This window comes from Aotus nancymaae, unplaced genomic scaffold (genome assembly GCF_030222135.1).
Source record: "Aotus nancymaae isolate 86718 unplaced genomic scaffold, 86718_ANA_hifiasm-v0.15.2.pri h1tg000014l, whole genome shotgun sequence".
Lineage (NCBI taxonomy): Eukaryota > Metazoa > Chordata > Mammalia > Primates > Aotidae > Aotus > Aotus nancymaae.
Window position 1 is genome coordinate 120940601 of NW_026988425.1, and position 23653 is coordinate 120964253.

Genomic DNA, 23653 nt, shown 5'->3' on the forward strand with positions numbered 1-23653 from the left:
CATTTCATCGAAGTGCCCTGTGAGGACCGAGCTTGGTACCCACTTTGGCCTATGGTGGAGGGGGACACAGAGCGAGGAGGAGATCGGAGGGGCTCCCTCTGTTTGTGAAGAACTAAGAAAGTCAGGGAAATGGTCAGTGGGCATTAGCCCTCGTCCCTTTCTGTACCTCGGAGCAGGAAACATGGATGGTGTCGAGACACGACGAACACTGGCTCCCAGGGGGCCTCCAGAGGAAAGGCTCCCGGGGGGGCAAAGGCACAGATGGTTTCAGGCTTAGCCACATCCATAAGGCACACGGAGCCATTCTTGGAAAAGATGAGCACCTGGGAAGCAAAGAGACATTGAGCAGGGGCTTCTACTGGACTCTGACCCTCTCAGGAAGGTTGAGTGTAGAGGTCACCCCAGTGAGGCACGAGAGAAGCAGCTGGACGTAAAACATCTTGGGTCAGGCCGGGCGTGGTGGCTCACGCCTGTATTCCAAGCACTTTGGAGGCCAAGGCGGGCGGATCACCTGAGGTCGGGAGTTCAAGACCAGCCTGACCAACACGGTGAAACCCCATGTATAAAAATAATTAATTAATTAATTAATTAATTAAAATCTTGGGTCCCCGCCTCCAGATCCATCCAGGACTGCTGGGGACTGCACACACGTGTGCTGACTTCTCGGGGTCCCCCTCAGCCAGCAGGCCCTCCTCCACATGCCATCTGCTCCAGGGTTACCCATCCCTCCCCCTTTCCCTGGCGTCTCTTCCAAGTTCTTTGCATCTCTGCTGAAGAGCTCACCCTCTATTTGGCCAAGATTCCGTTTCTCACCTGTGCTCCCGCCTTTCCCTCCCACTGCCTCCTGACCCTGCTCAGCTAACAGTTTCTCCTGGCCTGGGATCCGAGCTGGGTTCTCCCTCCTGCCTGGGCTCTTTCCTCTCTGTAATGAACATACTAAACTCACCCCGTCCTTAGAAAGGACTCACCCCCTTTGACCTGACATCCTTCTCAAGCTGCTGCGCCACTTCCCCCGCCCCACACAAGGGTCTTTCCACACCCTGTCCACTCCCCCACCTCCAGCCCTCTGTCTCCCGTCCTCTGTCTCCACCGTGTTCTTGGTTTTTCCGCAGCACAGAACACTACTCTCACTTCCTTCAAACTCTCCTCTCTGAGCTTGCAGGACTGTCCCCACGCAGTTTTCCCTGGGGCCCCTCTCAGTCACTTTGGGAACTGCTTTTCCAGGTCCTGTAAGTGATGGTAGTGCCCATGGGAACCTCCTCCCTATTCCCTATTCACTGCTTCTCTTTAACTAGGAGAACCTGCTGTCCCCACCCCCACCCCCCCCCACCCCCCACCCCCACGCCGCCGCACTTCAGCCACCACTCACTCACTCACTCTACCTGGCTGGTGAGCACGGAATCTACATTTTCAGCCCTGGGCTCTCTTGGAGCCTCCCCTGGGGGTCCTGTAGGCCCCTCGCCCTCTGCAGGGCCACACCAGGAATCACAGACTTTCTCTCCAGGCCTGCATTCCCCTCAGTGGGCCCTGTAAGGACCAAGGACCGGGGAATCAGCTCTGCAGGTGAGGATCAACCGTGCATGCTCTCAGTCCTTGGGCAGCAGCCGCAGGTGGCCCAGCATGTGGAGTTCATCTGCGAGCTCTCCATCCCGTCTCTAAACATGCTGCTCCCCTCCTCCGACCTCTCTGTTTTGAGCCCCACCCCACACAGGGGCATATCTGTACCCTTCTGCCCAGGGTACAGGACCTTCCTCGGTCTGGCCCAGCCCCTCCCTCCCCACGTCCCTCAGTATTCTCCTGTTGCCGGCACCGGAACTTCCATGGTGCTCTCTCGCCTCCATGGTGCTGCCTCCTCAATTCCTCTGGCTCAGCTCAGCTGTCACCTCCTCCAGAAAACACACTGTCCTCCCCTGCCACCAACTTCTGTGGGCTGAGTTAGGTGACCCCTCTCTCTGTTCCGTGCATCTATTAAAAAGTTCCAATCACAGCCTTTCTCATGTTCTAGGGCAGCTGCCTGGCCACTTCTCTGTTTTCCCACATGAGCTGTGTGCTCCGTGAAGGCAGGGACTTTCTATTTGTAAACCCAAAAGGGAGTCCAGTGTCTAGCACATAACAAGCCTTCAGTAAGCATTTTCTAAACGATAGATGAGCACATTCACAGAAGAGAAATGAGAGGCATGGGGAACCTACCATGCCAGGTAAGGCTGGGACTGGGGCCACTGCACAGATGGTTTTTTCCAGGTGCTTCACAGGCCTACAGGACAGAAAACACACACACAGTCTCCTACTTTAAGAGTTTAAAAGTGTTGATATCCTCTTTTAGACACATACCCTGGGGAAATTCAGAGCAACCAAGACATGTGAGGAGGCTGTTCACAGCAGCAACAAATTAGGAATCATCCAAATACCTGTTAGTAGGAGGATGCTTACATCATGTGGTATATTATACAATGAAATACAATACAGTAATGAAAACAAAAGAACTGGAGCTACATGCATCAACATGTATGGCTCTTGTGAACAATGGTGCAAAGCCAGATACAGAAGAAATACCACTGAAAAACAAGTTGGAGGCTGGGTGCAGTGGCTCACACCTGCAGTCCCAGCACTTTGGGGGCCAAGGCAGGAGGATTGCTTGAGTCCAGGAGTTCAAGACCAGCCTGGGCCACAGAGTGAGACCCTGTCTCAAAAACAAAACAAAACAGGAAAGAAAGGAAGGAAGAAAGGAGGAAAGGGAAAAGAAAGATAGTGAAAGAAGAAAATTGGAGAATAGATAGAATATGGCTTCCTTTAGAAGTTTCCTAAATGTGCAAAGCTAAATAATATACTGTTTAGAGATACAGTCATACAAATGTAGTTAATTCTTTTTTTTTTTTTCACAGAGAAGGGGTCTCACCATGTTACCCAGGCTGGTCTTGAACTCCTGAGCTCAAGTGATCCACCCGCCTTGGCCTCCCAAAGTGCTGGGATTACAGGTATGAGCCACCATGCCTGACCTAAATGTGGTGAATTCTTAAAGCAAAGGAATGATGAATTTAGAAAAATGGTGTGGTAGATTGAAAAGCAATTAGCTGTTTTTGGTAGTGACTCCCATTGAAAGATGGAGTCTGATTTTCTACCTCTTGAATATGGGCAGGGCTGCAGGATGTGCTTTGCCCAATGGGACATTAGCAAATGTAACATGAACAGAAGCTTGAAAGGCATTTGTGCATGAGGGCTGCCCTCTCCTGCTGCTGGGTACCCTTAGACTACGATGTGATGAAGCCTGCGCTAGCCTGCAGGAGAGACCATGAGGAAAACCGGGGTGCCCTGGCCAATAACCTGCCAACTGCCAGGTGTGTGAGCCAAGCCATCTTAGAGCCCCACTCCCTAAAGAGCTGCACACTGCAAGCTGCCTGAAGGCACATTTGAGAGCCCAGGTAAGACCAGTAGAATGGACTGAGTTCAGCCCACTTTGCTGACCTGCAGACTCAAGGACTAAACAATGACTATTTTCTTCAGCCATTAAGTATTGGGGTACTTTGTTATTTAGCATTAGGTAATTAATAAGGTGTTTGGGGTGGAGCAAGAATGACTGATGAGGGAGAGGCATACAGTGAGCCCAAATGGAAATGGAGATTATCTTTTTCCAACAGGTCTGGGTGAGTTGATCTCATTATTCTTTATTACACTTACACACACACACACACCCACACACACACACACACAATACAAGTTCATTTGCCTGCATTAAGTATTTTTAAATGTTTATTATTTATTTTATTTATTTTTTTGAGATGGAGTTACGCTCTTCTTGCCCAGGCTGGAGCGCAATGGCGTGATCTTGGCTCACTGCAACCTCTGCTTCCCAGGTTCAAGCGATTCTCCTGTCTCAGCCTCCCGAGTAGCTGAGATTACAGGCACATGCCAACACGCCCGGCTAATTTTGTATTTTTAGTAGAGATGGGGTTTTTCCATGTTGGTTAAGCTGCTCTCGAACCAGCCTGATCCACCCGCCTCAACCTCCCAGAGTGCTGGGATTACAGGTGTGAGCCACCGTGCCCAGCCGGTGTTTTTCAATGTTTAAAAGAGAGAGAGAGAGATCCCTGGGGAAACTGATGGAAGGTTACTGTGGGAGAAATGAGCCTCTTCTTGGCCGTATGGGATAGGAAAGACGTTATCTTAGTCAATTTTCTATTGCTTATAACAGAATACCTGAAACTGGGTAACGTATAAAGAAAAGGAATTTATTTCGTACAGTTCTGGAGCTGAGAAGTGCAAGGTCAAGGGTCTGCAGCTGGTGAGGGCCTTCTTGCTGGTGGGACTGTCTAGAGAGTGCTGAGACTGCACAGCGTGTGGCGCGGTGAGGGACTGCGTGTGCTCGTGTTCTAGCTTAGGCACCTCTTCCTTTTCTTATAAAGCCACCGTTTCCACCCCCATGATGCCCATTAATCCATTCCCCTATTAATCTGTTCATGCATGATCCAACCATGTCCTAAAGGCGCTGCATCACAGTACTGCCACCATGGGGATTCAGTTTCAACATGAGTTTTCGAGGGGACGGTCAAACCATAGCAGCTGTCGTCTGTGCTCTCATACAGTTTTGTTAGAAAAAATTGTAACATTTGGCCGGGAGTGGTGCTCATGCCTGTAATCCCAGCACTTTGAGAGGCTGAGGCGGGTGGATCACCTGAGGTCCAGAGGTCAAGACCAGCCTGGCCAAGATGGTGAAACCCCTTCTCTACTAAAAATACAAAAATTAGCTAGGCGTGGGAGCAGGCACCCATAGTCCTAACTACTCGGGAGGCTGAGGCAGGAGAATCGTTTGAACCTGGGAGGTGAAGGTTGTACTCCAACCTGGGCGATAGAGCAAGACTTCATCTCAAAAAAAAAAAAAAAATTGTAAAATATCTATGACATTGGTGATCTTCAGAAGCTCACCAGGACAGTGATGACTATACAAAAGGTAGACTCTCATCAGACAGGCTGTCAGATTTTACTATTAAATAGCAATTAAAATCATCTATCTGGCAGGTTATTTACCCCCATCCCGCCCTCAGGCTACTGACCTCTCAACAAGCACACTGCTGGTGGGTCCTTGGGTCCCGCTGGCCTCCACCAGATGGAGGGAGGCGTCTGTGCACAGCACCACACATTTCATTTGGGATTTCACTGGACCTTCAGGATACATATTCTGTCCTTTGTGGACTAAGAAATACTTTAGGAAGTGAATGCTTTGGCAGAAACATCCCTGAGGAAGAGCAGCGACCCCAAGAGGGAATCCTGGAGAAAGGAATCACATGAGCCGGTCATGAAAAGCGGGTAGGGGAGGGCGCCGCGGACGCAGGGGCTGGGACCAGCAAGTGTGTGAGGGGCTTGTAGGATGTGAAGGCAAAATCGAGCAATGAGAACCCCGTGAGAGCAAACCAGGAAAGCCAGTGCCCAGCGCGAGAGGAAAGCCCCCTGCAGGGGAACGCTGCTGTGTCTGGAGAGGAGCTGGGGAGGGGGAGAACCGAGAGCGGTGAGGAGGGCAGAGTCAGCACTGGAGCCAAAGGAAGCTACCACCCAGCCAGGGACCTTTCCTTCCCCTGCCCATACAGCTCACCATGGGATGCAAAGGCGTATGAGCAGGGGAAGGAAAAGTGGTGCGCATGCGTGTGTGTGTGTGCGTGCGTGCGTGTGTGTGTGCGTGTAGCCAAACAACAAGAACTTCTCAATATCCAGAAAAAAGTGATAACAGGTTATTTTGGTCAAGGGCTTGTGAAATCATGATCATTCTTCTTTTCTTGAACTATCGTTTGCTTCTTTTTTTTTCCCCCGAGACGGAGTTTAGCTCTTGTTACCCAGGCTGGAGTGCAATGGCGCGATCTCGGCTCACCGCAACCTCCGCCTCCTGGGTTCAAGCAATTCTCCTGCCTCAGCCTCCTGAGTAGCTGGGACTACAGGCATGCGCCACCATGCCCAGCTAATTTTTGTAATTTTAGTAGAGACGGGGTTTCACCATGTTGACCAGGATGGTCTCGATCTCTTGACCTCGTGATCCACCCACCTCGGCCTCCCAAAGTGCTGGGATTATAGGCATGAGCCACCGTGCCTGGCCCGCTATCCTTTGCTTCTGTGATAATGCTGTTGGTTCGATAAGTAAGAGAAAGGAGGGTCTTTAGTGGTGTTTATCTTAGCAGTGTGTGGGGAAAATATCCTCCAAAATTGAAATAATCACTGCATTCTTCAGAAAGTGATAGCCAAGTGAGGAAGCACTTCGCTGGCTTGACAGACACCTGCCTCCCTGAGAACACTCAGCTCCCCAGTCTGATAACAAGCCACCCAACAAGCAGGGTGCTATCTCGGATGCTCTGCAGCTGCCAGGAGGGCTGCCCAGTGAAGATGGCCCATCTCCACTCCCCAGGAAAATACACCTCCATCTGCAAAATGGCAAACCACTGAGTCACTAATGGCCTTTTACACAGTCTGGTTAGAGGGAGGTGCTTCCCTAGAGGCTGACCAATTTAGGAAGCAATATCATTGATTTCTGTATCTGCAAAGCTGGACCCGGGACCCTAGAGCCCACAGTGCCACCCACCCAGAATAGCTGCTGGTCTTGCTTTGACTGCTTTATAGGTCTCTTAACAGTGAGGTGGAATAGCAGGGACGACGCACTTATTTAGAGAGCTGGGGGGCTGGGAGGAGGAGGGGTGAGGCCACCATGATCCCCTGTACGGTGCCAGAGATATTTCTTCATTGGAGTGTAATAATGAAGGCAATGGTCATACTTCCAGAGCCTGGTACAGGGCCAGGCTCACAGAAGACACTCAATAAACACATGGGCAGTGGGAAGCATTAGCACATATTATATCCAATAAATGTTGAATAAATGAATGAGGGGAGAGCAGGACCAGTGCCCCAAGGCAACGTCAAGAACACAGCGGTAACAGAAGGCTCAGAGCCTGCGGGAATTCCGGAGTTCCCAGCCTCACTGCCCAGAGTCCCACCCAGGTACTAGGTAGAGAGGCAGGGAGGGCTCACCCTTGGCCAGGTCCCACAGCGTGAGCACGCCGTCCTCGCAGGCCAGCACCAGGTAGGAGGAGGAACAGCTGAGCTGAGAGGCTACAATGGGTGCAGCACAGGGCCACACGCCCTCGGGGTCTAGAGGTAAGGACAACACTCACCAGCTTCCCCCAGACCCTGCACCTACCCATTCCTTCTACCTGCACAACCTGTGACTCAGACTGGCCTGCCTGTTCAGGGAATGGGAGCCAGGAACACCTGCCTGGACTCACCATGTTCCTCCTCTCTATGAAATGTTATTCGCCTTGCCTAGGATGATAAGATAATGTCACACTATTAACACTCTACAGCTAATATTTAATGAGCATGCTCTAGGTACTAGATACTGTGTTAGGCACTTCATGTCATTTCATTGCATTCTCACAGGGTTCTATGAATAGATCCTATTAGTATCCCCATTTTATAGATGAGGAGACTGAGGCAGAGAAGTGACTTGCTCAAGGCCATACAGTCAGCTTAGAAGGAGATGAGAAGCCAGGTTGCCTGGGAAAGGGATGGAAGAAAAGAAATTCCTCCTTTGTGAATTTTTTAATGTTACTTTTAAAGTATAATATAAAGTATAAGAAGTGTACAGTTGAAGGAATTATCACAGAGCAAACTTGCTCATGTAACTGCTTCCATTAATTCTTTTTGTTTTTGTTTTTTTTGAGATAGGGTTTCACTCTGTCACCCAGGCTGGAGTGCAGTGGTGCCATCTTAGCTCACTGCAGCCTCATCCTCCTGGCTCAAGCGATCCTCCTGCCCCAGCTTCCTGAGTAGTCGGGACTACAGGTGCATGCCACCATGCTCAGCTAATTTTTTGTATTTTTTGTAGAAACAGGGTCTCACTATGTTGCCCAGACTGGTTTCAAACTCCTGGACTCAAGAGATCCACCTGCCTCTGCCTCCCAAAGTGTTGGGATTACAGGCACGAGCCACCATGCCTGGCAACCTCCATCAATTTGTAAAACAACAACCTGTATTTCCTTAGTGCCTTTCAATTTCAAAGAGCTTTCACATACAGAAACTCTCTGGATTTTGCTATTTTCAACAAATGCATGCACTAGACAGCGGTGGTGTAATTAATGAGCTCTGTGTTTTACATGAAAAACGAGTTGGGGTGTGAGGTGACTGGCCTGAGACTACATGGTTTGCAGACAGCTGGGCTGGGATGAGCACTGACCTTCTGATCCAAGCCTATTCTCTTTTTCTCTTAGCTGCTTAAAGAGCTCTGCGGACCTGACTGTGGACTTTGTCCCTATTGACCTGTTGTCTTTAAGGAACATGGCATTTCAGAGACAGATTCTTGGGGTCACACTATACCCACCAAGCCCTCTATTGCCTGCCTAGCTCTGGTCCCTAAAGTGATGCTTGATGTGTGCCAGTCACATGCTCTCAGCTAAGCTGGGGAAGGACATGTCTGCAAGCCCTGAGCTTAGGCAACTTCCATCTCAGCAGTGGAGTACCAGCTTTATCCTTTAGAGTTCGGTTTAGTGAATACAGGAAGAAATTGTGACTTCTGCTCCAGTGTACACCAAGGACACAGGCCATTCCTGGGGAGAAGAGAGAGAAAATGGGTGTTACATAAGAAGCCTGGGTGGCCTTTGGTTTGCACAGGTGTTTGCCCAAGAGGAAGCTGCTTTGAAGTCTGAAGTGGAAGGGGACTGGGCAGCCCCATGAGGGCTGTTCTTGGCACCCACCTGCCTTCCTGGTAGGGAGGACAGTCATAACTGCCCCTTGGCTGCTTCCACATCTAGAAAATTCGCATCCTGTGTTTTAAGTAATGTCTTCTACAAGACAAATTGATCTCCAGAAGCAGCCAGGTGGGTGTGGGCTCGTGCCCGCCACAGTGCCAGCCGCTGCGATCAGGGAACATGTGCTCTGGGGCCACAGGTACAAAGAGAAGCTGACGGGCTATGGCTGACAACCTAACTCCCCTTTTCATTCCCTCCTGCCTCGCCAGATTTGCTGAGGAATGTCTCTAGGACTGCTCACTGAGGGCTTTCCCCAAGGTGATCCCTTGCTAGGACAACCACACACTTCATGTTCATTTACCTGAGGGGCCCTTGACTCCCGTGGGCATTGCAAACAGGCAGCTAGGAAGAAGGAAATAGAAGGTGGCTGTACTGGGAAAGAAAGAGACATGAGTCAGAGCCATGCAGACTCCCTGGCAAGGAGAGATGCTGGCAGAGTCGTGGTCCTAAAGCCAGAATAGATAGTTAGAATGGACCTTCCCAGGGGTAGAGGGCCGTGAAGCAAATCACATTCTAGGTACTGGTCCTATGCACTGACCTTGGATGCTGGTGAGGGCAGGTTGGGTGGGGCTGGGTGTCCCTCCTAGGCCAGTGTGGTGTGCCAAGCTTTCACCAGAGAGGACTGTCCTTTGGAGAGCCACCTCTGCTTTGGGAAAGATCTCCTTAAAGAGCGGAGTTGGGTGATCTACATAGATGTTCTCTTATCTCAGGGGCAATACAACCAGCGTGGTGCTGATAAACTGGGTCTCTTAAAAAAGGCCCCAGTCTGTAGGGTGTGCAGATTTTTACGGTGTGAGTGCTCCCACAATGGACAACTACAATGGATTAACCACTGGCTTGCAAAACCCTAATAATCTCATGTGCCGCCGGAGCCAGCCCCAGCTCACCACTGAATCTTGTCATAGTTCCAGTCAGTAGCAGGGGGCTGTTGTGAGCAATTAGCTTTAGGAATTTGTGTCCTGAAGTAAGAGAATTCAAGGTCCACTTGACAACATGATGAGAGATTTCACTTCCCATGTGAGCACAAGATCCACAGTGGCTATGAGGAGACCTAATTCCTAAAACCAGCTCCCTCATTGATACTTCAAAGACTGGGGCTCTCCAGCACAACATGGAGCTGCTGAGACCTTCTTTTTCATTTTTTTAATTTTAATTTTAATTTTTTGACTTCATCTTGGGGGCAGTTATCTTTGACTAGGAGCTACAGAGACCTGACTGCTCACCAAGATTAGAAAGTCCTGTATTATAATCATATGCCTATGCTATAATACATTTAGAAAGGCAGGAAGGAAATAGAGAAAAACTTGGTAGTGGTGACTTCATTTGTCTTTAGGATCTTCTGTGTTTTTTATTATTTATTATTATTTTTAAGTTCATCTCCTTTTTAATTTTTATTATTTTTATTATTATACTTTAACTTCTGGGGTACATGTGCAGAACATGCAGGTTTTTTACACAGGTATACATGTGCCATGGTGGTTTGCTGCATCCATCCCCCCGTCATCTACATTAGGTATTTCTCCTAATGCTATCCCTCCCCTAGCCCCCCACCCCCTGCTATCTCTCTCCTAGCCTCCTATTCCCCCACAGGCCCCGGCGTGTGATGTTCCCCTCCCTGTGTCCATGTGTTTTTGTTGTTCAACACCCACTTATGAGTAAGAACATTCGATGTTTGTTTTCTGTTCTTGTGTCAGTTTGCTGAGAATGATGGTTTCCAGCTTTATCCATGTCCCTGCAAAGGATATAAACTCATACTTTTTTATGACTGCATAGTATTCCATGGTGTATATGTGCCACCTTTTCTTTATCCAGTCTATCATTGATGGGCATTTGGGTTGGTTCCAAGTCTTTGCTATTGCAAACAGTGCCGCAGTTAACATATGTGTGCATGTGTCTTTATAACTGAATGTTTTATAATCCTTTGGGTATATACCCAGTAATGGGATTGCTGGGTCGTAGCATTTGTAGTTCTAGATCCTTGAGGAATCACCACACTGTCTTCCACAATGGCTGAACTAATTTATACTCCCACAAACAGTGTAAAAGCATTCCTATTTCTCCAAATCCAGCATCTGTTGTCTCCTGATTTTTTAATGATTGCCATTCTAACTGGTGCGAGATGGTATCTCAATGTGGTTTTGATTTGCATTTCTCTAATGACCAGTGATGATGAGTTTTTTTCATATGTTTGTTGGCTGCATAAATGTCTTCTTTTGAGAAGTGTCTGTTCATATCTTTTGCCCACTTTTTGATGTGGTTGTTTTTTTTCTTGTAAATTTGTTTAAGTTCTTTGTAGATTCTGGATATCAGCGCTTTGTCAGATGGGTAGTTTGCAAAAAATTTTTCCCATTCTGTTGGTTGCCGGTTCACGCTAATGATAGTTTCTTTTAATTAGAAGCTCTTTAGTTTAATTAGATCCCATTTGTCTATTTTGGCTTTTGCCGCCATTGCTTTTGGTGTTTTAGTCATGAAGTCTATGCCTATGCCTATGTCCTGAATGGTATTGCCTAGGTTTTCTTCTAGAGTTTTTATAGTGTAAGGTCTTATGTTTAAATCTTTAATCATCTAGAGTTAATTTTTGTATAAGGTATAAGGAAGGGATCCAATTTCAGCTTTCTGCATATGGCTAGCCAATTTTCCCAACACCATTTATTAAACAGGGAATCTGCTGGGCGCAGTGGCTCACACCTGTAATCCCAGCACTTTGGGAGGCTGAGGCAGGCAGATCACGAGGTCAAGAGATCGAGACTATCCTGACCAACACGGTGAAACCCCGTCTCTAGTAAAAAATACAAAAATTAGCTGGGTGTGGTGGCCCATGCCTGTAATCCCAGCTACTCGGGAGGCTGAGGTGGAAGAATCACTTGAACTGGGAGGCGGAGGTTGCAGCGAGCTGAGATCGCGCCACTGCACTCCAGCCTGTTGTCAGAGTGAGGCTCCATCTCAAAATATAAAAATAAAAAATAAAAATAAAATAAATAGAGAATCCTTTCACCATTGCTTGTTTTTGTCAGGTTTGTCAAAGATCAGATGGCTACAGATGTGTGGCATTTTTTTTTTATTATTATTTTTTGAGATGGAGTCTCTCTCTGTCACCCAGGCTGGAGTGCAGTGGGGCAATGTTGGCTCACTGCAGCCTCCATCTTCCGGGATCCAGTGATTCTCCTGCCTCAGCCTCCCGAGTAGCTGGGATTATAGGCACCTGCCACCATGCCTGGCTAACTTTTGTATTTTTAGTAGAGACAGCGTTTCCCCATGTTGGCCATGCTGGTCTGGAACTCCTGACCTCAGGTGATCCGCCTGCCTTAGACTCCCAAAGTGCTGGGATTACAGGTGTGAGCCAAAGTGCCTGGCCTCTGTGTTTTTTAGATAACCAGAAAAAAATTTTAAAAAGAGATGTCATATATAAAACAAAAATCAGTTCTATTTCTCTTTTCCATAGATATCTGTTTCTTCTTTTAACTCTGTTTTATCAGTCGTTGTTCTGACTGTATTTTAACAATCTTCACACAACATTCTAAAAGATCTACTGATGGTCTCTGAAAATTCTCCCAAACCAGAAAGAGCTTTTATATTTATTTACTTTAGAGACAAGGTCTCACCATGTGGCCCAGGCTGGTCTCAGATTCCGGGGCTCAAGTAGTCCTCCTGCCTCAGCCTCCCAAAGTGTTGGGATTACAGGTATGAACCACTGTGCACAGTCCCAGAAAGAGCTTTTAGATTTCAGATTAATTCAGGTCCTTGGGTTGACTCCTGTATGTGCCAAAAGAGCAGAAGCTTGGGAAGGCTCCCCGGCTTCCCCGGGATTAGGGGCTTACCTGAGTGGCTCCTCCTCCCACTCCCCATCTAGGCACTTCCTGTAGGAAGCGTTGAAGATCTCAGCCTGCCGCTCCCACTGACTGTCCTTGATGAAGTGATTCTGCCCGGAGCCCAGGCCGTAGCAGTCCTCTATCTTTGCAAAGACTTCCAGGGGGCTTTTGAATGTGGTGCCTAGGTTGAAAACATTACAGAATTAGTCAAGCCATCTGACTTTTCCTTCCTGATTTTCCCCTACTTCCCCATTTCCCAGTTTCCTGCAGAATCCCTCATCCTCAGAAATCCATTCTTGCTCTGCAATTGGTCTGTAAGACCAGGTCTTCGGTCTTCTCCCAGCCTCTCCTGTGCCCTACCAGCTCACAGAGCCCAGGCAGGCAGCAGCTGCTGTCCCTCTTCTTCTGTATCTTCAACCTGCATCATTCTCTCTGCTTCTGGATTACAGAATATTTGCAAAGCCCGGGGCTTGGGGGGCGGTGGGGCAGGGGAATGTTGATAATGCACTGGAGACTTAAGATCACCGTCCCTGTCTCTCCAGCTAAGGAAGGCCCCAAATCTGCCAATTACTATCCCTTTTGAGCCCCTGCTGAAGGAAGACTCACATAATTAGGCAGTCTCAGTCTCTTCTTATGCCAACATTTACCCAATTACCTTCCTTTAAAAAAGGAAGGTAATTGGGTAAATTCTCTGCCAATCATTTTTCTTACTACTTCTCTTCCCAATAACCTTTCATTTCCCTCTTTTTCATCTGTTCCTAAATCCACAGTAAAACTGGATGACTTATTTTCTGCGTTTCTTTGTATTTTCAGGTTTGCACCCTGAGTTTCAGAATTCTGTTCACTTTGGAAGGCACCTGGGTCCCTCAAGTTGCCCAGGAGATCCCACAGTTCCCTTGACTGCTTCCTCAGAGACAGTTGCATAACTTTCTTTCTTTCTTTTTTTTTTCAGACAGAGCCTCTCTCTGTTGCCCAGACTGGAGTGCACTGGCATGATCTCGGCTCATTGTAACCTCCGCCTCCCGGGTTCAAGTGATTCTCCTGCCTCGGCCTCCTAAGTAGCTGGGATTACAGGCATGTGCCACCATGCCCAGGTAATTTTTGTATTTTTAGTAGAGACAGGATTTCACCATGTTGGTCAGGATGGTCTCGATCTCTTGACCTTGTGATCCACCTACCTCGGCCTCCCAAAGTGCTGGGATTACAGGCGTGAGCCACCTCGCCCAACTGACAGTTGCATAGCTTTCTAGAGGGAGACACCTATTTTATAAACACATAGTGCCATGTTATACACTAGTAGTTCTCAAAGGATGATGCCAGATCAACAGTGTAAGAGTCACCTGGGAACTTGTTAAAAATACAGTTTCTCAGGGCCCACTCCAGACCTACTGGAATAGAAGAAACTCTGTAGTGGGGTCCAGTCATCTGGTTGTGTTTTGAGATGGGGGTTGTGCTACATTGCCCAGGCTTGACTCGAACTCCTTGGTTCAAGCAATCCTCTCACCTCAGCTTCTTGAGTAGCTGAGACTATAGGCAAACAATCTGAGTTTTATTTTTATTTTTTTGAGGTGGAGTTTTGCTTTGTCACCCAGACTGGAGTGCAGTGGCACGATCTCAGCTCACTGCAACCACCACCTCCTTGGCTCAAGTGATTCTCTGCCTCAGCCTCCTGAGTAGCTGGGACTACAGGCACCCACCACTGTGCCTGGCTAATTTTTGTATTTTTAGTAGAGATGGGGTTTCACCATCTTGGCCAGGCTGGTCTTGAACTCCTGACCTTGTGATCCACCTGCCTCGGCCTCCCAAAGTGCTGGGGATTATAGGCATGAGCCACCACGCCTGGCCTACAATCTGTGTTTTAATGAGTTCTCCAAATGAGTCTGATGCAGCTAAAGTTTGAAAATTGCCGTTATACATTATACCCGTTGTATTTTCACTTATTAAAATATTTTGGAGATTACTTCATGTTAGTACTATAGATCCTCTTCATTGTTGCTTATTTTTAGTTATTAAACCTTTTTCTTATTGTGAAGTATAACATACATTCAGAAAAGAGCATAAAATATATACCTTAGTGAGTTACTATAAAGCAAACCTCTGGTATTATGTACTCAGGTCAAGAAATAGAACATCGGCTGGGTGTGTTGGCTCATGCCTGTAATCCCAGCACTTTGGGAGTCTGAGGCAGGAGGATCACGTGAGCCCAGGAGTTTGAGACCAGTCTGGGCGATACGGCAAAATCCTATCTCTACAAAAAAATACAAACATTACCCAGGCCTGGTGGCGTGTGCCTGTAGTCCCAGCTACTTGGGAGGCTGAGGTGGGAAGATTGCTTGGGAAGTGGAGGTCACAGTGAGCCGAGATTGTGCCACTGCACTCCAGCATGGGTGACAGAGGGAGACCCTGTCTCAAAAAAGGAAAAGAAAAAAGGAAAGAAGAAAAAAAAAATGAAATAGAGCATCGCCAGCTCACTAGAAGATTCCCAGGGCATCTTTCTAATCACAACTCTTTGGGAAGAGTTGGCAGCCACTCTCCTGACTTTTATGGTAGCCACGTCATTGCATTTATTTATGCTTTTATCACCTAAACATGCATCTTTTCATGTTGCTGGATTCTGAACTGTACATAAGGGGAACCATGCAGTGTTAACTCTATGACTGCCCTCTTTTGCTCAGTATTGTTCATGGGATTTATCCATTTTGCTGTGTGTAGTTGCAGTTTGTTCATTTTCATTGCTATATAGTATTCCATTGAATATAGTACAATTTATCTGTTCTACTATTGATGAACATTAGTTGCTTTGTGTTTGGGGCTATGAAAAACCATGTCACTATTACCATTCATATACATGTCTCCTGGGACACACCTGCTTGCAAATCTATGGGTACATTCCGAGAAGTAGGGTGACCAACTCAAACTGGCTTGCTTACGAGTTTCCTAGTTTTGCACTGAAAAATCTCACCTCCCAGAAAACCTCTCAGTCAGGCAAACTGGTATGGTTGGTCACCCTGTCACCTAGCAGTGCAAATACTGTGTCATAGGATACAAATTATTATCAACTTTACTAGATAATAACCATTTTCCAAAGTGGTTGTACCAGTTTTCATTGCTAAATGCAATGTATGGGAGTACTGATTGTTCCACATCCTTGCCATCGCTTGGTGTGGTGAGTCTTTTTAATTTTATGCATCCTAGTGGATGTGCTGTGCTACTTCACTGTGGTTTTAATTTGCACTTCCCTGCAGACTAGTGATGGTGTGCACCTTTTCATGTTTCTTGATCATTTAAATAATCTTTTTTTGTGAATAGCCTGTGCAGTACTCTTGCCTGTTTTGTACTGGATTATCTCTCTTTTTCTTAAGAATTTGTAGTAATTCTTCATATATTCTGGACATGGACCATCAGTGGGTTTTACGTGTTTTGCAGATAACTTCTCCCTCTATGTGGCTTGCTCTTTCATGCTCTTAATGATATCTTTGATTTGAAATTCCTAATTTTAATGTAGTTGGGACTACATGTGCACACTACTCTGCCCGGCTAATTTTTGTATTTTTTTGTGGAGGCAGGGTTTTGCCATGTTGCCCAAGCTGATCTTGAACTCCTGAGCTTAAGCAATCCACCCACCTTGGCCTCCCAAAATGCTAGGATTACAGGCATGAGCCACCACACAGGCCCAGATTTTATTTAACCAATTTTTCACCTCTGTACATAAGGCTACCGTGAACATTCTTTTTTTTTTTTAATCCTAACCACTAGACCACCAGAGATGAACATTCTTATAGCTATGTCTTTGTGATCATGTGTAAATGCTGAGAGGATATCCTCTGTATTCGCTGCCTACAATAGCTATCCTCTCTGCTCCTCTTGACCAAGTCCCATTCTTTGACACTTTGCCCAAATGTCCCTTTCTCTGGTAAAGCCTTTGTTTACTCCGAGACAGGCAGATGGTCCCCCTTGCTGTAGTTGTCACATCCCACTATGGTGGTTTCTTGCCATTCTCCCTTAGTAGACTATCAACTTTTAGAGTGCAGGAGAGGAGAGGTGTTTTACTCATCTTTGTGCCTGGTGCATTATGGGCATTCAGCAAATAATAATGAATAAGTTAACACAGGAATGTACGAATGAATGTATTACAACTAGCAGTCAAGTAAATTAGCACAGGAATGTAGGAATAAATGAACTCAACCTGGCAATTCAGAAAAGATCTCTTTCTTTCCTGACCTTCCAATTCTGTTAGTTAACTGTATGTAATACAATTGTATTACTTACATTTTTTGTTTTAATGTCTCAGAGCTTATGAGTTTAAAAAAAATTTCCTCTTTAAAACTATGTAATTTTGATATTGTTGCTAATAAATTGAAAAGATAGAACATGTGGGGCAAGGAGGGAAAAACAGAGAAATCAATGGCAAAGGAGAGAGAGTTGAATCATTTACCTGTAACAGGTTTAGGTGGTTTGATCTTCATTGTGTAAACCGGAAGAGTCAATTTAATGTCTCCTTTAAAACAAACATTTATATCCTAAAACAAGGAAAAGGGATAGTTAATAAGCCAAGAAAAGAGAGGAAGTAGAATAATTAGAAACACTAATTTTAAAAGAAGGTAGAAAAGGAAGGGAAAAGAAGCAAAAGAGGACAAATAGAAAGTGAATAGCAAGATTACAGATTTAAACCCAAACATATAAATAATCACATTAAATGTATATGGTCTAAATACCCCCAGTTAAAAGGCAGAGATTGTCAGACTCTATAAAAAGGCAAGACCCTTATTGGGCATGGCGATACACACTTGTAGTCCCAGCTACTCTGGAGGCTGAAGTGGGAGGAACGCTTGAGGCCAGGAGTTTGAGGTGGCAATGTGCTATGATCATGCCTGTGAATAACCACTGCATTCCAGCCTAGGCAACATAGTGAGAATCTTTGAAATGATTTTTTTCAGAAAGAGCAACACCCAACTATATGAGGTCAAAAAGAAATTTTTTTTTCTTTTTTGTGGGACAGGATCTTGCTTTGTCACCCAGGCTGGAGTGCAGTGGAACGATCACAGCTCATTGCAGCATTGATCTCCTGAGCTTAAACAATCCTCCCACCTCAGCCTTCTAAGTAGTTAGGATCACAGATATGCACTACCACCCCCGGCTAATTTAGTTTTTGCAGAGACAAGGTCTCACCATGCTGCTCAGGATGGTCTTGAACTCCTGGGCTCACGTTATCCCCCTGCTTTTGCCTCCCAAAGTACGGGGATTACAGGTGTGAGCCGCCACATGTGGCCAAGAAACTCATTTTATGAACCACTTTCTGAAACCATACGGGGGGAAAAAAAGAAACTTGTTATATTAAATATAATGATACAAATATGTTAAGAATGAAAGTACAGAAAAAGATATATCTTGCTAAAATGAATCAAAAGAAAGCTGGGGTGACTATATTAGTATTTGACATAGAAGAATGCTGAACAAAGAATATTATCAGGAATCAAAGGGTCAGTGAATAATGACAAAACGATCAATTCATCCGAAGATGTAACATTACAAATTGTTAAGCATCTAATTACACAGCTTCAAAATACATGAAGCAAAAATTCGTAAGAGTGAAAGAAAAAAAGATAAATCTACAATCTTAGAGATTCCTCTTTCAATAAGCACAGAATAAATAAACAGAAAACCAGTAAGAATATAGTAAGGATATAAAAGGAAAATAGGAAGGAGATAGAAGACTTGAACAGCCTGACCAGTAACAGCTTTCTTGGTCTTGAAACACTCCTTTAAGTGCACATAAACACTTAACAAGATAATCCACATTGTGGGAATAAAACAAGTCTAAATAAACTTAAAAATAATTCAAATATATAAAGTATGTTTTCTGATCGCAATGGATTTAAATGAGAAGCCCATTTAAAAAAGCTATCTGTAACATTTCCAATATTTGGACACTAAATAACATGTTTCTAAAAATCTACTAGTCAAAGAAGAAATACAAAAGCAAATTATAAAGTACTTAGAACTGAATGGAAATAAAAACATCAAAATTTAAAGCAGTATTTAGATACAAGTTTATAGCACTAAATGCCTATATCAGAAAAGAAGATCTCAATGATTCGAGCTTCTACCTTAAGAAACTAGAAGAGGAAACTAAACCCAAAGTCAGCAGAACAAAGGACATAATAAAAAGCAAACTGGAAATCAGCGAGAGAGAAGCAGAGAAACAACAGGGAAAAATATATGAAACGAAAAGCTTGTTCTTTTGAGAAGATGAATAAAATGGACAAACTAGCCAAACCGATTAAGAAAAAAAGAGAGAAGACACAAATTACCAATATCAGGAATAAGAGAGATGACATCACAGTAGATTTTAAAGATAATGAAAGGATAATGATGGAATGTTATGAACCACTTTAAGCCAATAAATTTGATAACTTAAACAAAATGGACAAATTACTCCTAAGACACAAGATACAAAAGCTTGCTCAAGAAGAAACAGATAACCAGAATAGCACTTTATCTATTAAAGAAGCTGAATTTGTAGTTCCACAAAGAAAGCTCCAGGACTACATGGACACATTAGTAAATTCTATGCAACATTTTAAGAAGAAATAATGCCCAGCCTGGAAAACATATTTTTCTATAAAAAAATTTTTAAAAATAGATAAGCATGGTGGCATACAACTGTAGTCTTAGATTTGGGGAGCTGAGGCGGGAGGATTGCTTGAGCCCAGGAGGTTGAGGCTACAGTGAGCCATGATCATGCCACTGCATTCCAGCCTGAGTGACAGAGTAAGCCCCTGTTTCAAAATGAAAAAATAGAAAAGAAAAAAATGTGCAAACAAATTGATGAGTCAAAAATGCAAGTTTATAAGAAAATATATACAGTATGATCCCACTTAACATAGAAAAAAAAATTCCATGAAACAAAACTTTGTTTTTCAAAATAAATATAAGAATGTAAATACACACTGAAGATCTAGAAAACACACATCAAGCTAGTAATGGCAGTTACCTCGGAGAGGGCTGTTTATCTGAATTCCTTGACTTTTGCAAGAGTGATGTGTTCATATATTATTTGTGTAATTTGAAATATAATGTAACTTTTTATCATTTTTTGTGAGACAGAGTCTTGCTCCGTCGCCCAGGCTAGAGTGCAGTGGTGCAATCTCAGCTCACTGCAGCCTCCACCTCCAGTGTTCAAGCCATCCACCTGCTTCAGTCTTCTGAGTAGCTGGGACTATAACCACATGCTACCACACCTGGCTAATATTTTATAGAGGCAGGGTTTCACCATGTTGCCCAGGCTGGTCTCAAATTCCCGAGCTCAAGAGATCCTCCTGCCTTAGGCTCCTAAAGTGTTGGGATTACAGGTGTGAGCCACAGTGCCTGTCCTAACATAACTTTGAAAGGGAAAAAAGAAGGGGCTCTGGTGAGAGACTTCCATTTCAGAAGTTCACCACCACTCTACTGACATGCCTGAGTCCTCCAGGAGCCATGCCTCCTGAAAGCGTGGTGTGTTCCTGGTCTCAGAGGAAGAGCCAGGAAGCTCTAGGTAACCTGCTGTGTTCTTCTTCTTTTTTTCTTTTTTTGTAGAAAGTGATTTATTTAGAGACAGAGAAACAGGAAAAGGAGAGAGAAAGAAACAGCTAACTCTCACACTGAGTGGGAGAATCCAGAAAGATGGAATCCAGGAGAGGAAAGCAGCTTCCACACTGAGTGGGAAGGAATAGAGAGAGATAGAGTTTAGGAGGGGAAGACAGGCTTCCACAAGAGAGTGTGGAAGGGGACCCCAGAGGGGAAATCCAGGAGAGAGAAAGATGGTTTCCATGAGTGTTCACGGAAGGGGACCCAAACATGGAGTCCCACCTGCTCTGTTTTGTAAGGTATTCTAAAACAAAGACAAACCCCCCAGGTTACTCGGCTTGGTGGACTGGGCTGTTATCTTGGTAGGGGCAAATCTGGGATTCATGGGACCGTCTTTTAAGAAAAAGAACATAGAATATGCACACAAAATGCCCATGGCCGCTGTAATTCCATCTAATATGGGGGAAATTGTAACAGAGGAAAGTTAGTGTGAAGAGGCAGTGGGATTAAGTGATCATAGTTAAAACATGTTACCTTTGCTAATTTTACAAAAATATATGACCATATGAACATACCACTTTAAGTGAGGGGCCCTGAAATGTAAGCTCCCTTAACTTCAGGTAAGGGAGATGACTTGGGGGGGTCACCTATTCTCAAGGACAGGAGGCCAACTTCAGTGGATATGAGGCACAAGATTAAGTCACAGAGAATTGAAAACAGTGCCCCAGTGGAACATTTTACTAGTATATTTTACATTTAAGGTAAATTTCAAGTAAAAATAAAAATCTTGGGCCGGGCGTGGCAGCTCATGCCTGTAATCTCAGCACTTTGGGAGGCTGAGGCGGGTAGATCACTTGAGGTCGGGAGTTTGAGACCAGCCTGATCAACATGGAGAAACCCCATCTCTACTAAAAATACAAAATTAGCCGGGTGTGGTGGCACATGCCTGTAATTCCAGCTACTCGGGAGGCTGAGACAGGAGAATCGCTTGAACTCAGAAGGCAGAGGTTGCAGTGAGCCGAGATGGCGCCACTACACTCCAGCCTGGGCAACAAGAGCAACAGGAGTGAAACTCCGTTTCAAAAAATAAACAAACAAACAAATAAATAAAAATAAAAACCAAAAATCTCTAAAATGCAACCTTAAGTCTCTCTGGAGATTTTCCTTGAAGTTTCTTACCATTTCTAAATGATCTGCAGAAGTGGGACCAAGGGTATTCTGAGGAGAAAAATGAGAAGTTAATTCACAACAGGTTTGATGTATGTTTGCCAGCCCTTTAATCTTCCAGCATGCGCTCTCTTCCCCTCAGTTCCTCTTGTGAGAGTGAATTCATGCAGTGGATATGGAGGGCCAGTATTTGTGTGGGCCTCTGGCCTGCAGAACTTCAACACACGATCCCTATTTTTCAGGATCTTAAAAAGTAGTTGGGGAAACAGGAAATAGTTAATAACAATAAGAGGAAATCTGAATGAATAGAGTTGAGGAGCTCAGTCAGAACACCATTACAAGAATGTAAATGGAAGCAAATATTTCTGATTGGCAAAACATACCGGTAATGTTGAGAATTACATTTAACTAATACTAAATATAATTTATAGTAAAAGAACTACCACTGTACCTGGCATTTGTTGGCTGTTTCTCAGTGTATGAAAAAGAAGTGGCTGATGGTGAGAAACTACCCCATTCAAGGTGCTTTTTCCATTTGGATAGCAAATTAGTCCCTCCAAAAAGACATCTTTTGAGTACCAAGTATGATACTATGGGATTGGTTGATAAAAAGCAGAAGGTATGGTCTTAACAATAGAGAAATTTATCATCCATTGAAGACAAAAGGATTTTCATGCATAACAGGATAACTAAAAACCTAGGTAGTACATGAGAAGTATCAAAAAAGGGGTACAAATCACAAAATTCTGTCATAGCTTAGAGGAGGAAGCTCTCTCGGCTAGTAACTTTCCTAGGGACGCAGGACTATTCTCCATTATGAAGGCATTCACTGGGGAGAATGGCATTTATTCAAAGCCACTTGAGCTCAGCAGAGAAAGGGAGTCTTGATCTTGGTCTCCTATAGTAATAATTTCACTAATTTATTTAGCACCCAATACAATGTGTTTTAAAGGGGTGCTCAGTTAATATATTAGTGTTGGTTTAAAAATAAAAATAATGAGCATCCATTGTATAAATAAGCAAATTAAGTCTTAATATTTACTGAGCAACTATATCTTAGAAACACAGCACAAGGCCCAGGCATCATATATAAATAAACTCAAATGGTAGAGTTTCTACTTTCTAAGGATAATATAAAATATATATATATATATTTCTGTATATTGAGAACAACCTCTTTGTACCATAGTCTGGAAAATTTAATGGAATTTGAATCAATAGCCAGGAGGGAAAAAAGATGACCAGTGAAGCAGGAGTCAGGACAAAAGACTGTCCTGCCAGAGAAGTGCCTGGGGGTGGGCTCAGCAACTCCCGGACTAGAGAGAGACCAGGATTCCCACTACTGAAGACACTGCTACCTTTTAATACCTTATTTTAGCCAAAGGAAGTGGACTTGGGAGACAGGGGCCGATATTCCTGTTGTCCTCTATTAAAGCCCAGAGGCCTCATTCATCATAAATTCCCAAGGAGAACTTGGGCTAGATGTGGGTCAGGGGTGGGGAGAAACATCAGCTGAAAGCAGAGATATTTCCTACCGGTTGCAGCTGTCTGACTTTTTTCTTTGGATTTGAAGTGAGTTGGGGGTGCTCCACTTCCTTGAGCCAAGTCTCCTTGGGCAATTTATACACATCCAGCCAAACGTCTCCGGCTCCTGCATTGGGAAACCAGAGAACCATTGAGCAACTGTCAGAGAGCCAAAGTTTCCTCCGGGAAATGGCCTGTCTTCTCAGAACTGTTGGCACGGAGACCCGCCACCTCTGTAGCAGGCAACTTTGACACATTGAAGGAGAAGCAGTTCTGCAATGGTTTTTGCAAGTCCTCACTCCCCACACAACTTTCCCCTGGAGAGTGATCCCCTCAACCCCCACCACCTATCAAGGAGAAACGGGCTTCTCACACTAACAGTACTCAGGCAACACAGTTTTTAAACCAAACTGCTCTGCCCAGCACCCACATTTTCCATGTTGCGAATGGTAAATTTCATTGACATAAAGAAAAGAATACATGGGGCTGGGCGTGGTGGCTCACACCTGTAATCCCAGCACTTTGGGAGGCTGAGGTGGGCAGCTCACCTAAGGTCAGGGGTTCAAGACTAGTCTAGCCAACATGGTGAAACCCCGTCTCTACTAAAAATACAAAAATTAGCTGGGCATGGTGGCGGGTACCTGTAATCCCAACTACTTAGGAGGCTGAAGCAGGAGAATTGCTTGAACCTGGGAGGCAGAGGTTGCAGTGAGCTGAGATCATGCCACTGCACTCCAGCCTGGGTGACAGAGCAAGACTCCATCTCAAATAAATAAGTAAATAAAAATAAAATGCGTATCTTCCTCAAAT

At 44.9% G+C, this 23653-nt stretch overlaps 2 protein-coding genes across 2 annotated transcripts in view; one reads left to right on the top strand and one right to left on the bottom strand.

Annotated features, from left to right (window-relative positions):
- Positions 1-23653, bottom strand: part of WDR93 (WD repeat domain 93) — a 41975-nt gene that overhangs the window by 9997 nt on the left and 8325 nt on the right. The window contains exons 5-14 of the mRNA XM_012463859.2: positions 22855-22970; positions 21332-21370; positions 17022-17106; positions 12596-12767; positions 9079-9149; positions 8490-8576; positions 7003-7122; positions 5049-5262; positions 2191-2254; positions 167-323 (exon numbers count right to left, since the gene is read on the bottom strand). Of these exons, the coding sequence (XP_012319282.1) occupies positions 167-323; positions 2191-2254; positions 5049-5262; positions 7003-7122; positions 8490-8576; positions 9079-9149; positions 12596-12767; positions 17022-17106; positions 21332-21370; positions 22855-22970 (1125 nt within the window). The remainder of the gene's footprint in view (positions 1-166; positions 324-2190; positions 2255-5048; positions 5263-7002; positions 7123-8489; positions 8577-9078; positions 9150-12595; positions 12768-17021; positions 17107-21331; positions 21371-22854; positions 22971-23653) is intronic.
- PEX11A (peroxisomal biogenesis factor 11 alpha) overlaps positions 2881-23653 on the top strand; it is a 49281-nt gene continuing 28508 nt past the window's right edge. The window contains exon 1 of the mRNA XM_064376291.1: positions 2881-2975. The gene's annotated coding sequence lies outside the window, so the exon portion shown is untranslated. The remainder of the gene's footprint in view (positions 2976-23653) is intronic.